The sequence below is a fragment of the Perognathus longimembris genome, chromosome 2 (genome assembly GCF_023159225.1).
Source record: "Perognathus longimembris pacificus isolate PPM17 chromosome 2, ASM2315922v1, whole genome shotgun sequence".
NCBI lineage: Eukaryota > Metazoa > Chordata > Mammalia > Rodentia > Heteromyidae > Perognathus > Perognathus longimembris.
The window spans coordinates 121,125,068-121,141,101 of record NC_063162.1 but is presented as its reverse complement, the minus strand read 5'-3'; the positions used below and the strand labels follow the sequence as shown (position 1 = coordinate 121,141,101).

Below are 16,034 nucleotides of genomic sequence, written 5' to 3'. Positions count from 1 at the left end.
GTGATGAAATTGATAATAAAGAAGCTAATATCACAGTTCCTGAGCTTTCCTGAGAAAATGATAAAAATTATGCAGTAGTTTTCACAGATTACATTCAAATTCTCCCTACTCTTTTGTCATTATTCTGACCCAGAACTAGTCTTTCTATTTATTTTTAAACCTATAAAGCTAAAATGTTCTCCTCCTTTGGAATCTCCTCATGTTTACATGTTTTGCTCATCTGCTACCTATGTCTGACCATTACTACTATTGTCTATTACCTATTTCATACATTTTATCTCCCTACTTACATTATAGGTCTTTTATGCCCAATACACTTTTAGTATTTTTAATGACATTAATAAATACTGATGAAAATATCACCAAGAACTCAGCTAATTATGAATAAAGATATTCTCTGAGGTTTTCTTTTCCTGAGAGGAGAGGGAGTTTTTCAAGCCATAAGGTTAGAGATTATTTTGGAAATAGGTTAAGTGTGACCAACAATACATTTTCTATTTCTTTCTCTTGAGTTTTTAATCTTGACTTTAAGTGCGAAAGAAATAAACCTTCTGCATAATCTTAGTTATTCATGTTGTTGACATTTTATAATTATTTTCAAAAATTGTACAAAATTTTCTTCAAAAAGATTAATAATGTGGTTATTAGTCATTATTTTAATTTCTGTTGGGACGCATCCTTACAACTACCATGTAATTTCTAAAACTGAGTAATATAAATTGATATCTATTAAATATTAAATAATTTTAAAACTTCTAAAATCCAGACAACATTGGTAGGGTTTACAGTTTTGTTTGTTAAGTATTCATAAACATTGATTACATTCCATTTTCTTTATTTACATTTCCAAAGTCACAGGAAAAACTGATTTTTGTCAGCTTTACCTGAGTCGCTTTATCTTTCATGCATGAAGGGTAGTGAACATGGGGATCTCGTGGCCACTGTCCTGTGAGGTAAGGTCCTGTTATCGCATCCAAAGAAGAAGTTCGCCTTATTGTACTAGAAGTCCGAACTTGCTGAGATTTTGGCCTGTCCACTATAAAAAAGTGAGGAAAAAAATAGATGTTAAGAATACACTTAAAATGTTTTTAGAGTTCAGAGTTTGTACATGTTCTCATTAATTTCCCTACAATATATACTTATCCTAATCTCATATTATTGAAAAGAATTTATAGACCCTATCTCAAGAAAAATACATCACATTCATAAAACTAACTTTGCACAAAGTGTCAGGGCTTTCACACACCCTCAGACCCTATCCATTTTAGAGAACTATAATAAAACTCTTCATAACATCTCTACCTATTTTAATTAAGACTATTACTTCTTGTGAACTGCCAGTTTTCTAACTACTAACTCTGCAACCATTTTGACTATTACAGTGTCTTCCTCCACTTCTGTGTTGGAAAAAATTTCCATGACCACTGTCCTTAATTTAAAGCCTATATTCTTTAATATGAGATAAAGCACATAATTTGGCTCCCATATCTCAGTGCTTGGTATTTTTCTACTCTCCCATAAGTCTATGTTAACTGTCACATGAATGACTTGTGTTTTGTGAAAAACAAAATACACTGCCTCTTTCTCTATACGTGTGTATATGTGTCTTATGTGTGTGTGTATGTGTGTGTATGTGCGTGCACTCTCATACTGGTCCTGGGACTTGAATTCAGGGCCTTAAAGTTGTCCTTAAACTTTTTTGTTCAATGCGCTGCATTGCTTATGTCTGTCGTGATGGAGTAAATAAACCTACTTCACTGACAGTTATGTATAGTACAATTATGTGCAATAATGATAATCACAACAAACTATGTTGCTACTTATGCATTTACTACTATACGATGCTTTCTATCATTATTTTAGGGAGTACTCTTCTACTTATAAAAAGGGAGCTTCTTTTAAGACAACATCCTGTATTATGTCAGCAACAGCTTCACACACACACACACACACACATTTATCTTCACTTTTTCTCTTTTGATTTGGCAATAGTAGGATTTGAACTCAGGGTTCAATGTGTATTTGGCAAGTGATCCACTACTTCAGCCATGCTTCCAGCATTTTTCAACTACCTTATGTTTTCTTTTCAGATAAGCTCTTTGTACTTTTTTTTTTTTTTTTTGCCAGTCCTGGTCTTTGGACTCAGGGCCTGAGCACTGTCCCTGGCTTCCTTTTGCTCAAGGCTAGCACTCTGCCACTTGAGCCACAGCGCCACTTCTGGCCATTTTCCATATATGTGGTGCTGGGGAATTGAACCCAGGGCTTCATGTATACGAGGCAGGCTCTCTTGCCACTAGGCTATATTCCCAGCCCTCTTTGTACTTTTTTATTTATCTATCTATCTATCTATTTATTTATTTATTGGCAAGGCTGGCTTTAGCCTGCAAGTCTACCTATGACTCCTGCATAGCTGCAAATAGAGATGTATCACCACATCTGGCTTGGTGGATGAAGAAGGCCTTATCATTCTTTCCAGACTGGGTTTAAACTGCAATCTTCCTGATCTCTAACTGGTAAACAGCTGAGATTACTGGGGTGTGCCACCATGCCCAGTCCTTTGAGAGCCCATGTTGAATGATTAATCTATAACATCTAGTTGTGTAAGTACACTCTATGTTTGCACAGGGATGAAACTGACTAGCCATTTAACCATGCATTTCTTTTTTTTTTCATGAATTTCTTATAACATGTCCCTTTATTAGCCAATGCATGGCTATACCTGAAAGGCTGTATCTCAATCATAATTTTTTTAAAAAGATGTTTGTCATTTTTTATGTCAGGAAAATTTCAAAGACACAGAATAGTTAAACATCTCCATATAAAATATTTTATTTTATTTTATTATTATTTTTTGCCAGTCCTGGGGCTTGGACTCAGGGCCTGAGCACATCCATGTTAATTATTTAAAGAACAAGAATCCTTAATCAGTTTAAAAACTCTTTCAAGGTTTAAACATAATAATCCTAATTTAAATATCACTAACTTTAGATTTTCAAAATATTTATCATAAATAGTGCAACTCAATTTCAACAAATTGACTTTCTCCTACTATTTATGACAGTAGATATTTAAACTGTAATAGATAATAAGAGAAGGTTGACAGAGGACAACTGAGTGTATTTAGGAAGATGTTGACTACCTCAACAGCTAAGCCAAGCTGCCTTCAAAGTTTTATTTATTTGATTTGTGGTACTATTTATCACCAATTTGGATTTTACATTTTAATGTAATAAAGAAACTCAACACTGCTGGGCAACAGCTACCTGAGAGGTGAAGATCAGAAAGATCTCAGTTCCAGGCCAGCTTGTACAAAAAGTTACTGGAACCTCACCTCAACAAACAAGTGGAGTGTGATGGCATACATCTGTAATACGAACTACAAGTAAGGCACCAGTAGGAGAATTGTGGTGCCAAGCTATTCTCAGGCAAAAATGTTCAGATGCAAAAAATAATAATAATAATAATAAAATAAATTAAAACATGAAGAGCCAAAGGCATGGCTCAAGAGGTAGAGTATCTAACTAGCAAGCACAAAGTCCTGAATTCTAGCTTCAGTACAATAAACAGAAAAGAAAGAATAGTCAACACTAGTTTCACATTACTTATATAACATAATAAATTATTTAATGAATGCAAAAGCGATGATGATAATACTTGTTTTAATTGGATGAAAATGATTATTTTTATACTAATTAATACAATTTCTTCAACTGAAGGAGAGTAAGACAATTTTATCAACCAGAAATGTACCATAGCTCGGCCAAATAATCTTTGGATTGATTTTCCATTGATCCAATAATAACCAAATCACTAAAATAATTTTGCTATATCATGAAAATAATGAAAGAAAACCAATTGAACAAATACACATTGAAATTAGTTAAGCTAAGCATCAGCAGATATTTACTTATCTTAATAGTATCCTCTTAAGCAGTTTACTACTAGAGCATATTTGCAGAATATCTCCTATATGGAAAGTGCTAGTCCATGTACCAAGCAGAATGGCAAAGTAAACTTCAGGCTGCTTTCCTACCTTCAAGTTTACATTCTAGCTGTGAAAAATATATATGAATATATACATATATACATATATATACACACATATATATGTATATCTGTGTGTATATATACACACATACTTCTTTTTACAATATTTATGTAATATGTAATATACATATATACATATATATAAATAAAACAAAGAAGTGTAAGTATGGCATATGCACACAAATGAAGGAAAGGAAGGCAATCGGGCAAAAACAAAAATAAACAACAACAAAACCCTAAGCAGCAGATATTATGAATGCTGCTCTACAAATACACCAAGGGAAACTCTCAAGTAGTAGAATGAGTCCAGCTAAAACACATAGCAGTCATCATCCCCGTAAATGTATGCAAGTAAATGCAAGATAATTATATAAATTCAGCAACAAATGTGACAATTTGAAGACATCACACCTTTAGTGTGACAGTGGGTAAGCCTTTTCAAGTTTCAGTAGCAAATGTCTGTGAAAACCTCTGCATTCTACTCCTTGTGCTTTCTTTCCTCATATAGCATAAACAGAGAGAAGGCCAGAGACTCTTCTGGGGTTCCTGAATGACACCCAAAATAATTCTTACTCTATAGTTGTCAATTGGCAATTTTATGCTAAAATTATAATAGTAGAATATGCTAAAAACAGAAAATCAAACTGAATACTCAATCTAAATAGCAAGCCAGTTCAAGTGGTAAAGAGAATGTGACAATTTTGAGTGTTATAACATAGCTATACATGTTAGTAGGCTAAATAATGCACTCACATTCTTTTCTTAGACTTTAATACCCTCCAACTTTGTTATTCTATATTCAGTTTTTATAAGCAAATAAAACCTGTTAATTTTCTTTGTTTAGTTCTCAGTCAATTCCTGATTCATCAAAATTTCCCATCTTGATGACACAGGAGAAGTGTACCTAAACTGAAGACATTTAAATAACAATTAAAACTTCTGAAAAAGAGTTTTACAAGAACTGTTAACTCCATGAAACTTAACTGTAATAATGACACTGACAAAAATCAACTGCTTCATATTTAATTCCAAAAGTATCACTGATCACAACTTACAGGAGTCTAGTTGTGGAAAGCTGTACAGTTCAGCAAGTGCTTAAAATAACAAAATACTATTACAATTATTGTAGTCCCTTAACTACACATAAGTCATAGTGACAAGTAGCTTCTCAAGAAAAAACTGCACTAATACTAGCCACTAGTATCAAAGCATACATATACAAAGAAATTTTGCCTTGATTTTAAGCTTTTAAGTTTATGCCTTAACAGTAACATAGCAAAAACAAAAACCATATCTATAAGCCAACTTGGTTAAAGTTCGGAAATGAAAAGCCATTAAGTACTGTAATAAAATAGTACACATGTTCATATATATGCAGGCATATATTGTGTATAACTTACCTAATATTAGTAAGAAAAATGTTCAAGGATTTCTTTTAAATTAGCAATACATTTAAAGCCTTACAATGTCAACATCTGGGCATGTCTAAACAGTACCAGAAATAGTTATCTAAAAATTTCACCCAAAAACTAGACCTTAAGCAAGATCTTTAGATCACAGAGGCACAAAGCCCACAGGCAACTCAGGTATGCTAAACAACAGATCTCAAGGACAGAATCCTAAGATATATTTTCTATGAAAAGAGTACCAGAAGCCTATTAAAGTGCAACCAAATTACAGGCCTACTACACTCCATAGATTCTAATTAAACAGTTATAACACAGACCAAAAATTAACAAATTATTTAAAGCAAACAGATTCTGATGTATCATCATTGGGATTAGAAACCACTGAGGTCATAAAGCAATATTTCTCAAACCTGGAAAAAAATGTTAAAAAGTATTGACTTCTAGGGCCAATGTTTCATCAATAATGTGAGATTCTGGTGGTTGAATCAGGAAATTTGAAATATTTTGCATCTAGCATAATGGTACATGCTGAAATCCAGGCTAAAGCAGGAGGATCCCAAGTTTGAGACTAGCTTGAGTTAAGTAATAAGACAATGTCTCAAAAAAAAAAAAAGTAGTATGCATCTCAAGTGACTCAAATGCTACATAAAGAAAACAAAAACCTTAAGAACCAATGTCTGATAGACTGGTACAAGGTGCTTATGATATAGGTACTCAAATATAAAAACTGGGCTGGGAATACGGCCTAGTGGCAAGAGTGCTTGCCTCGTATACAAGAAAGCCCTAGGTTCAATTCCCCAGTACCACATACATAGAAAATGGCCAGAAGTGGCGCTGTGGCTCAAGTGGCTGAGTGTGCTAGCCTTGAGCAAAAAGAAGCCAGGGACAGTGCTCAGGCCCCGAGTTCAAGGCCCAGGACTGGCAAAAAAAAAAAAATCAAATATAAAAACTTTTTTTTAAAAATAATAACCTACTAGTCCCTTTAAAAGCACTGAAAAATTGACCACATTCTGAAAATATTGTGCTGAACAGAAGTTAATCAGTTCTTTGAAACTTTTATCTAGCATCCAAGTTCTAGGTCTAATATATTTCAACATCTGGCCAGTTCCTTCAAAAGTGTTGGCCATGGGGATGGGAACATGGCCTAGTGGCAAGAGTGCTTGCCTCATATACATGAAACCCTGGGTTCGATTCCCCAGCACAACATATATAGAAAATAGCCAGAAGTGGCACCTGTGGCTCAAGTGGCAGAGTGCTAGCCCTGAGCAAGAAGAAGCCAGGGACAGTGCTCAGACCCTGAATCCAAGGCCCAGTACTGGCAAAAAAAAAAAAAGTGTTGGCCATGGCAATAAGAATCTTCAAATTTAAACTCACATAACTCTAAAGCAAATGTTTATAAACACTGCAAAGATAAAGTCCAGTAGTTTCTTTTAATCCTAGTATAAAAATAGCAAAAAAACAGGGCTAGAGGTGTGGCTCAGCAGTATCTCTCCTGGCCTTGAGTTCTAACCCTGTTATAACCAAAAAGAAGTGAAGCAAAAAGAAATGAAGAGAAAACAAATAGCCATAAATAAAGTGGAGAACTGTTCTGCTATTGGTTTAATGATTTTTTTTTGGCCAGTCCTGTGGCTTGGACTCAGGGCCTGAGCACTGTCCCTGGCTTCTTTTTGCTCAAGGCTAGCACTCTGCCACTTGAGCCACAGCGCCACTTCTGGCCGTTTTCTGTATATGTGGTGCTGGGGAATTGAACCCTGGGCCTCATGTATACGAGGCAAGCACTCTTGCCACTAGGCCATATTCCCAGCCCCTGGTTTAATGATTTTAAGCATAAACACATTAAAACCTATCAATAGATTTACTTCAGTTTTTCTGCAACGAGAGCTATCTTGACAGCTATAGCTTCAAGATTCCTATGATAACATTATGAGTAATTTTTCTTTTCCTCACAATTGAAAAAAGAAATGTTTCCAAAGTAATTAAAAAAATTAAGCACTGAACAACAGAATTAAAAACCATGGAAAGGATACTGATAAGTCTTTCTATCCAATCTAACATATCCTTTATGGACCATCTAATAGAACTAAGTTCTAGATTTAGTTTTCCAAAGTCAGCAAGATGGCTGGGTGCTGGTTGGGGAAGGCTGGGCAAATATTAGTGACAGATCTCTGAGATCTTTCTACTTAGTGTCCAGATTCTTGTCAATGCCAGAGAGATAATTAATAGATAAGATGAAGTAAGGAACTGGGAAGAAATGTAATTTAGAGTAGAAGTACATACTCAACTAAAAGGTGAATGGGAGGTTCTCAAGAGAGTGGGTTTTGGATTAATTTTAATGGAGGGGAAGATTATTTCTGAATTAAGGTGGAAAAAAAGCAGGGGATTGCAGGAATATAACAGGATTTTCCTGGAATAAGATTTACTCTTTTAGTCCCTCCTAATACAAGGATTTCAGGTGTGTTATGGTGTCAGATGCATGATGAAGTAGCTAATTTTTCAAGGCTAATGACTTGGAGATACCATTGTAATGAAGCAAAGGAGTTAGCAGGTGTCTGTTTCAATCACTCATGTCTGGTTCTATATGGCTTGAGGTGGTCACATTTTTGGCTGTTTGGTCACACCTAATGTCCTAATATCATACAGCTCTGTGCCTTCGTCAACTTTGCAGTCTATCTCTTTTCCTCATTTCCCTATAATGCTTCCTCTTAAGCACTTCACCAACTGTCTTTGTTGTTCTTTCTTCCTTCACATATAAAATGATGAAATGTTAGCAACATATGTGAGCCATCATCATATTTGTTGCCATAACAGAATACCTGAGACTGGATAATTTATAAATAAAAGAAGTTTATTTTGCCTCTTGGGTTTGAAGGCTGGAAAATCCAAGTATCTGCTCCGTTTCTGGAAGAAGGCCATTGGACCAATGTAGAAGAAGCAAACATGGGCATTCACCTAGTTGTAGAACAACTCACACTTAAGTAAACAAATTCCATCTCACAAGTACTAGAAGTCATTTCCTCACTTCTGTGATTCATTAAACTAATCATTAGGGCCTTCCACTCTGCTCCACCTCCCAACACTTCTGCACTGAAGAATTTAACTCATGAGGTAGGTGAGGACAAACCATATTACACTATAACAGCCACCTAAAACAAATTCAAATGAACTTCAGGTAAGAGTCAGGAAAGACAGTAAACCCGAATACTCTATCCAAAATGAAAACAAAGGGCAAAAAACTAAAGCCCTCTCATTATAAGTAGATTCTGAAACACTAATCAACCAGATCTGGAATCTTGCCACAGAAGCAATCTAGAAAAGACACAACAATCTCCATATGGCTGCCCTGTAGGAATCTGGAGAAGACCCAATCAAGAAGCTGACAAGAGAAATAAACATGCTTCTAAGCAAATGAGGCCTGACACAACCTTGTAACCCAAATCCAAGGAAAAAATTTAGCCAAGAAGCCATTTCAGCATGAGTCTCTAGGTTTCAGCTCACCCAATTAAACTTAGGTCAAATGACACACACATTGTGATAGTTATTTTAGAAGAAAGCCTCCAGTCTATTTTCAAAGAAAATCCAAGAGAATGTCTTTCTATATCAAAGTTGTAAATAATATTTCTCCAGGAAAGTCAGGAAAAGCCTAGCAACAATGTCTGTAAGAATGCACATCAAATTAGAATGGATCTACTGTATCTATCAAAAGCTAAATTTAAGACAAAAAAGACACTGAAGAGTTTTTGATGTTAACATTTTTTTCTAGTGGAAGAATGGTAGTTCTTTAAAGAACTTTGGCAGATCAGTACATAGTATAAGGAAGTTCATTAGCTTTATGAATTCCTCATGAATTGTTAATACAAATTCCAAACATCTAAACTTCATTATGATTAATAAACTCAAATATTAAGAAATAAGCACCAAGTAAAACAACCATCAGCAACAAACAAAACCACCCCAGAGTGCAGTCATATTATATACAAACAGCAAATATTTCTTATTTAGAAAGACTGAGTCTTTTACAAAATTTTGTTTCAAGAGTTTAACTTGCAGTTTAAACATTGAGAGCTTACAGTTGATTCATGTTTGAGAAGAATGAGACCGTAGAAGAAAAGGAAAGAGAAACTGAAGACATGTTGAGCTGAGGGAATCAAAGAGGTTAATTTCAGAAACCAGAGATTTTCTTAGGTCATTTTACAAAAACAACAGAATTGAGTGCACTATGGTTCTGAAGCTAAGAACATTATCCTGAATAATTTCCTCTTCTTAAAAGTATAAAAGTTTCATTTCACTTCAAAAATGAGCACCAGAAAGGAACAGGTAAATATTACATAAGGTCGTATCACAAAGAAAAACAGTGACAAAGGGTAAAAATATACCTATGAATAATCAGAGCATACCAGAAAGATGCACCCAAGTAAGATGAAAACTGGAGGCTATTATTTCAAATCAAGCTAAAAAACTTTTTTTTCTTTTTAATGAGTAGTGAACAATACATTTGAGGGAAAGGAGAAGGAAGGGAGAAATAACCAGTCAGGAAGATTTCTAAATAAGAGACATATTAGGAATAAAACTTAAGTCACAAAAACAGAATGGCCAAGAACTGGTGGCTCGTGTTATTCAAGAGGCTGAGATGTGAGAATACTAGTTTGAAGTTGGCCTGGGCACGGGAGTCTGTGATACTCTTAATTCCTGTTAAACACACACACACACACACACACACACACACACACACACGTACACAGAAAGCCTAAAGTAGAGGAAAGACTCAAGTGATAGAGTAAGCCAGCCTTGAGAAAAAAACCAAGCACAAAGTCAGTCCCTAGTACTGGAACAAAAAGAAAGAAAAAGAAAAGAAAAAGGAGAAAGAAAGAAAACAAACATAGTGGACAATGACTTAACCAAAATAGAAACTGGAAAGGAAATAAAATTTTACAATTTAAAATAAAGTGATAAAACAGATTTCAAAGGAAAGTAACTGATATGTAAACTGATAGGCAAAGAAGGTCCATCATACGTATAATAGGAGTCCCTTTCAGCACATTTGAAATGAAGACTACAAATTTCCAGACTACCTAAAAACTAAATCTGAGATATCAATTTTGTTTTAGAACTAGACATAGATATGTACTTATACCAGTTACAATATTTTCATTATCTTAGCTAACCTTAGAGAGGTATTTGCTTCCCAGTTAAAGAAGAAAAAGAAAGAAACTAAAAAAGAAGTAACAGTTTGCCAAATGGAAAGAAGAAATTGAAACTTGACTTCATTAACAGAATGTTTGCCTATTCTCTCTCCCTTCAAAGCCAACAATCACAAAGTAAAGTTTCAAAGTGCATCCTATGGAAGCCTGTAGCAAAAACCAGGGCGTGACCAATAAGAAGGAATTCTCTTTTATGAAGAAAAGTGTTTACCATGAGCAATGGTGTACTTGGGGACTAGAAAAAAAAAGAGGAAATAATAGGGTTAAAAAAAAAAAAAAAGACCAAACAAAAAACAAAGCCCTGAAAAAGGGCGTTATACTTGCAATGGGGTAAGTGTGGAAGTGTTCCTGAAGGACCCCTGTTGCCAATAAAGACAGCAGTGTGCCTAAATTTCAAAGCCAATAAAGAACCGATTATGACTATTAACATTATGGAAATTATAAAAATGAGCAAATTATGCCAGCTGTAAAATGTAACATCAGATGTAATGACCACAATATGAAAATGTAAAGTAAGATGTTTTGGTATCTTATGTGTGCTCTAGTTCCTGTTATTCTGATGAACAATTTGAAAAGTGATACATTTTCCGTAAAAGTTATCAGTTTTCTTCTATTTGAACAATATGACTGCATGTGATGTAGAAAACACATCAGTCTACTAAACAAGTGAATAGTTTTTCTTGTGATAATTAAAGTAAAATATGTTAGAATTATAAATCAAATATATTTTAATATACAACTTATCAATAAAAAGAAAAAAGCATTTAAACTTTACCATAGTTAGAGTAACAAACATTAGCTTATACCAACTTAATAGGTTAAATAGTTCAGTCCATAGTTAACTGTCATTTATGGGAAAAGGCATAAGAGTGAACTTTAACTTCAATAAGGTATGATTCTAGGTGGGGCCATGTACTAATATTATATAAATAATAAACAGAATTCTGAACTGAAATCTGTCTGTATCCACTAATTTGTTAAATGCAAATATTCTAGTAAGCCTGACCTTTAAACTGTATTTTTTCCTACACTGTAACCCTATGTTCAGCAAAGGTGAACATGTTGATGGAAAAAAACAAGAAGCTCAATAAAGCAAAGCATTCAGAAATGAGGAAACACAGTTGTTTATTCTAGCATTTGTTTTCTTTTTTTTTTTTTTGCCAGTGCTAGGGCTTGGACTTGGGGCCTGAGCACTGTCCCTGGCTTCTTTTTGTCTAGGTTAGCATTCTACCACTTGAGCCACAGCACCATTTTCGGCTTTTTCTGTTTTTGTGGTGCTGAGGAATCAAACTCAGGGCTTCATGTATGCAAAGCACGCACTCGACCACTAGGCCATATTCCCAGCCCTCTAGCATTTATTTTCATAAATATTGCACCCAAAACTCAAATAGGTGTAAAGCAGTGATTTATCTAAATTATTCAATTCAGGTTGAAATTGGGAAGGTCAAAAACTAAAGAAAAGATATCTGAAGATTAAATGTCTTAGGCCAATCACATTTGCGTAGAAGTCAATGTCTGCAAACACTGAACACCTTCCACCCAAACAATTCAACTAATATTATATGCAAAAGACTACCATGAAGCAATGCCAAGGGACTGAGAATCTGAGAAGAAATAAAACAAGCCAATTGACAGTATGACTAAGTAGGAGAACAGGGTCATGAAATATTTTAAAATATTTAAAATAATGTTTTCATTTCTCTAGAGTAAAGATAAAACTGACAATTACGATCTTATTAGAGAATACACTGTTGATAATCATTGACTGAGCTATTCCTTGTTGACACTCAAGATACAGTAACCAACTAAAGCCAAAGCCACAAAATTCCAGAATTTATTAACATCTAAGTTGATTTTTTTCCCCTTAAATAAGGAAGGAGCACTCTTCAACTTCAGTGCTCCCAAATCAAATGAATTATTATAGATTATAGTTTTGGATACAGCTTCAGTCCTTAAAAACACCACGGTCTGGGGCATTTGGGATAAAAAACTTGAACAGAGTCCTCAGATATATTTTGGAGACATATTTCAATGTGGGAAGAAAACCCCATACCAACCAATAAAACAAGGACAACTCAAATTTATTTTTTATCCCTCTCTCTCTCTCCATTAATGCTTTAATCCTTTCTGTGTAGCACTGAGATGGGCAAAGAACTGAACAGTTTGTATTCAGTGCATTGTAAGTAATGCCGAGTTCACTCCTTCTTCACAGAGCTGTCCCATTATTCATTTGTACCTGTCTTACTACTCAAATTTTAGTCATATTACTTTTACTTAAGAATGAAAGGGGGAAAAAGGTAATAATCAAAAACTTGTTTGGTGTGCACTTAAATGATTAATGTAAGACCTATCTACTAGAAGGTGAACTCCTTAAAAGCAAAGTTTTTGTCACATTTTTCTGTAACACCTAGTGCACATTCTCAAGAAACATTTATTAAATTTGTGGATATTATTCACTGGGCCTCTTCACAGCCTTATGAACTAAATATTCAAAAACTAAAAATTGTCTAGCATACATGCTAGACCTCTGCATCAAAAGAGATATTTTAGAAAGGCCTCAAATAGGTCTACATTTTTATTTAAGATTCTTCATGTGGTGCTATAGAAAGTAATCATGAATAAAGTATAAGACTAAAAAGGCAAATTAACTTCAGGTCCTATTGTCATTCTATTTCCCAAAGATATAAAAGACCATGTTTCTATGCTCAAATATTTCACAAACAAGGGGCTGGGAATATGGCCTAGTGGCAAGAGTGCTTGCCTCATATACATGAAGCCCTGAGTTTGATTCCTCAGCACCACATAAACAGAAAAAGCCAGAAGTGGCACTGTGGCTCAAGTGGCAGAGTGCTAGCCTTGAGCAAAAAGAAGCCAGGGACAGTGCTCAGGCTCAGGACTGGCAAAAAAAAAAAAAAAAGAAAGAAAGAAAGAAATATTTCACAAACAAGTAAAGGGGGGGATAGATTCACATGACAGAACTTTGTATAAAATGTATAACCAACAACGTAACATGTTTATTATGACCATTTAGCAAATACACAAAACTTTCCCTCTATCTTTGAATATTTTTGAAGATCATCTTGCCATAATTGACAACGTTATTCATCTGTTACAGATGAGTCCCATTGTTTCCTTACTGATCTAGCTTCAGTAGCAGCAGCTGGTGACATCTTTCTTTAAACTCTAAGGTTAATACTAGGCGCTAAAATCTGAAAAACTTAGTGGCCAATCCTAATAACTGCCCAATGTGTATAATCCTGCTGACTGCCTTTGAAGTCTCTATTCCCTCCTTCAGACTTTTGGTTTCACCCTTCTCCCTAGGGCTTGGTTCAAGTCTTTTATATAGATTACCTGAATCCAGCTGAAGATGAGAGAAGATCAAGAATGAGAAACATTGGCGTAATGTTTTTTAATTGTATAAGGATTAAAGTATGTATTATTTACTTTTATGTACCTGCAAGGGGGTGTGAATTATAATCTAGGAGGGAAAAATATTTGGCTAACACACAGAAGTCTTTATCATAAAAAGACTTAAATACCATTTATCTGAATTATGCTTAAAGATAACTGTGTTGAAAATGAACTATACAACTTATGGGTAAGATGGGAGGTTAAAAACTGGGACAAAGGGGGCTGGGGATATAGCCTAGTGGCAAGAGTGCCTGCCTCAGATACACGAGGCCCTAGGTTCGATTCCCCAGCACCACATATACAGAAAACGGCCAGAAGCGGCGCTGTGGCTCAAGTGGCAGAGTGCTAGCCTTGAGCGGGAAGAAGCCAGGGACAGTGCTCAGGCCCTAAGTCCGAGTCCAAGGCCCAGGACTGGCCAAAAAAAAACAACAAAAAACTGGGAGAAAGGGAAGGAGCAACACCGTCCAAAAGGAAATGTATTCTGCCTGTTATGTGACTGGAACCCCTCTGTTTTTAGAATTTTCAAAAAATAAAATAGAACCAAACTTCAAAGTAAATCACATTGAATAACTATCACAGTCTGTCACTACAAACAGGATAATTTATTAAGTTATTTTACATTCTACATTAGGCTTCTAATGACTTTTGGTTATTTTCAAAAGTCATATCTAACTATAAATGAGATTCACTTCAAAGAGCCTGTTCTAAATGAAATTCTCTAGTTCTAAAAACATTTCTCCGAGATTTTTTTAAAGTTTAGAATACACAGACACACACACACACACACACACACACACACACACACACACACACACGCTCCTTACGTGATCTCTTTAAATAAATTTGAAGAATGATGCACAGTTGTTCTTCAGGAACTGGTCAGGAAACACATATTTGAAAGTTTTAAAGGTTTTTCAAAGAAAAGGAGTATGTAATTTCAAACTGATTAGTATTCATATATGCGTGTGTATATAATATGTATATATGTATAAATATATCACATTTGAAAATGTAGAAAGCTGTGTTTAGCAACAACACCACAAAACATATAATGAAGTTACTAAACTTTGTGAGTACCAGATTTAACCATTAAAAATCTCTTTTGTAATGTGTAGATTGCAGGGCTAGACTCAATTATCCTTTGGCTGCATACGTAGCAATGGTGTAGCTGGATTAAATATAATCCCATTTTGTTTTCTGACATTTCATTTTTAAATACTTCACTATACATGTTATCTTATATAACTATAATACTTAAGAAAGTTGACAATAAATTTGTTATATCTAAGAAGGTATGAAATTAGGAGCTATATGAAGACTAGAGATATCAATATCACATTTCTCACACCACAAGGTCTTACTGATTCCTTTCTCTCTAAAAAAAAATGTTATCTATCATTTCTTCCTTACTTTCAAGAAAATTCACTATCTTGGTGCTGCTGTTGTTGACTAAGTATCACAAGGAAAATAATCTAACTGAAACAATTAATATGAAGAAAGTGAATACTATGAATATCTTTCCAGAAATATCTGGCCTTTAAAAAGAACTGTCAACTTCCAAGTGGCTTGCTAGCGAGGTACTCTATGTGAGCCATGCGTTGGTTATTCTGGAGACAAAGTCCCTGTTTTATGCCTGAGCTCTGATTTCCCCACCTGTGCTTTCCTTTGTAGCTAGAGATGGCAGGTACAACAATACACAGAGCCACTAGATGAAAGAAGTCACTTTAATTTTTATGCCTGGGGCTAGTAACTAACAGCAATCCCCTAATCTCTGCCTCCCAAATAGCTAAGGATTACAGGACTGCGCCACCTTGCCCAGAGAAAAACGCTTTCTAAGTAGTAAAATTTCCAAGTAAAATAAAAAAAAGAGGTACAGAGCCAGGCATCGGTGGCTCATGCTGTACTCCTAGCTACTCAGGAGGCTGAAATCTGAGGGTCAGGGTTTGAAGCAAGACTGGGTAAGGAACTC

The 16,034-nt window shown here is 34.9% G+C and overlaps 1 protein-coding gene across 1 annotated transcript in view; it reads right to left on the bottom strand.

The window, feature by feature from the left end:
* Positions 1-16,034, bottom strand: part of Glcci1 (glucocorticoid induced 1) — a 69,015-nt gene that overhangs the window by 33,460 nt on the left and 19,521 nt on the right. Inside the window, exon 3 of the mRNA XM_048340074.1 lies at positions 885-1,036. Coding sequence (XP_048196031.1) covers positions 885-1,036 — 152 coding nt within the window. The remainder of the gene's footprint in view (positions 1-884; positions 1,037-16,034) is intronic.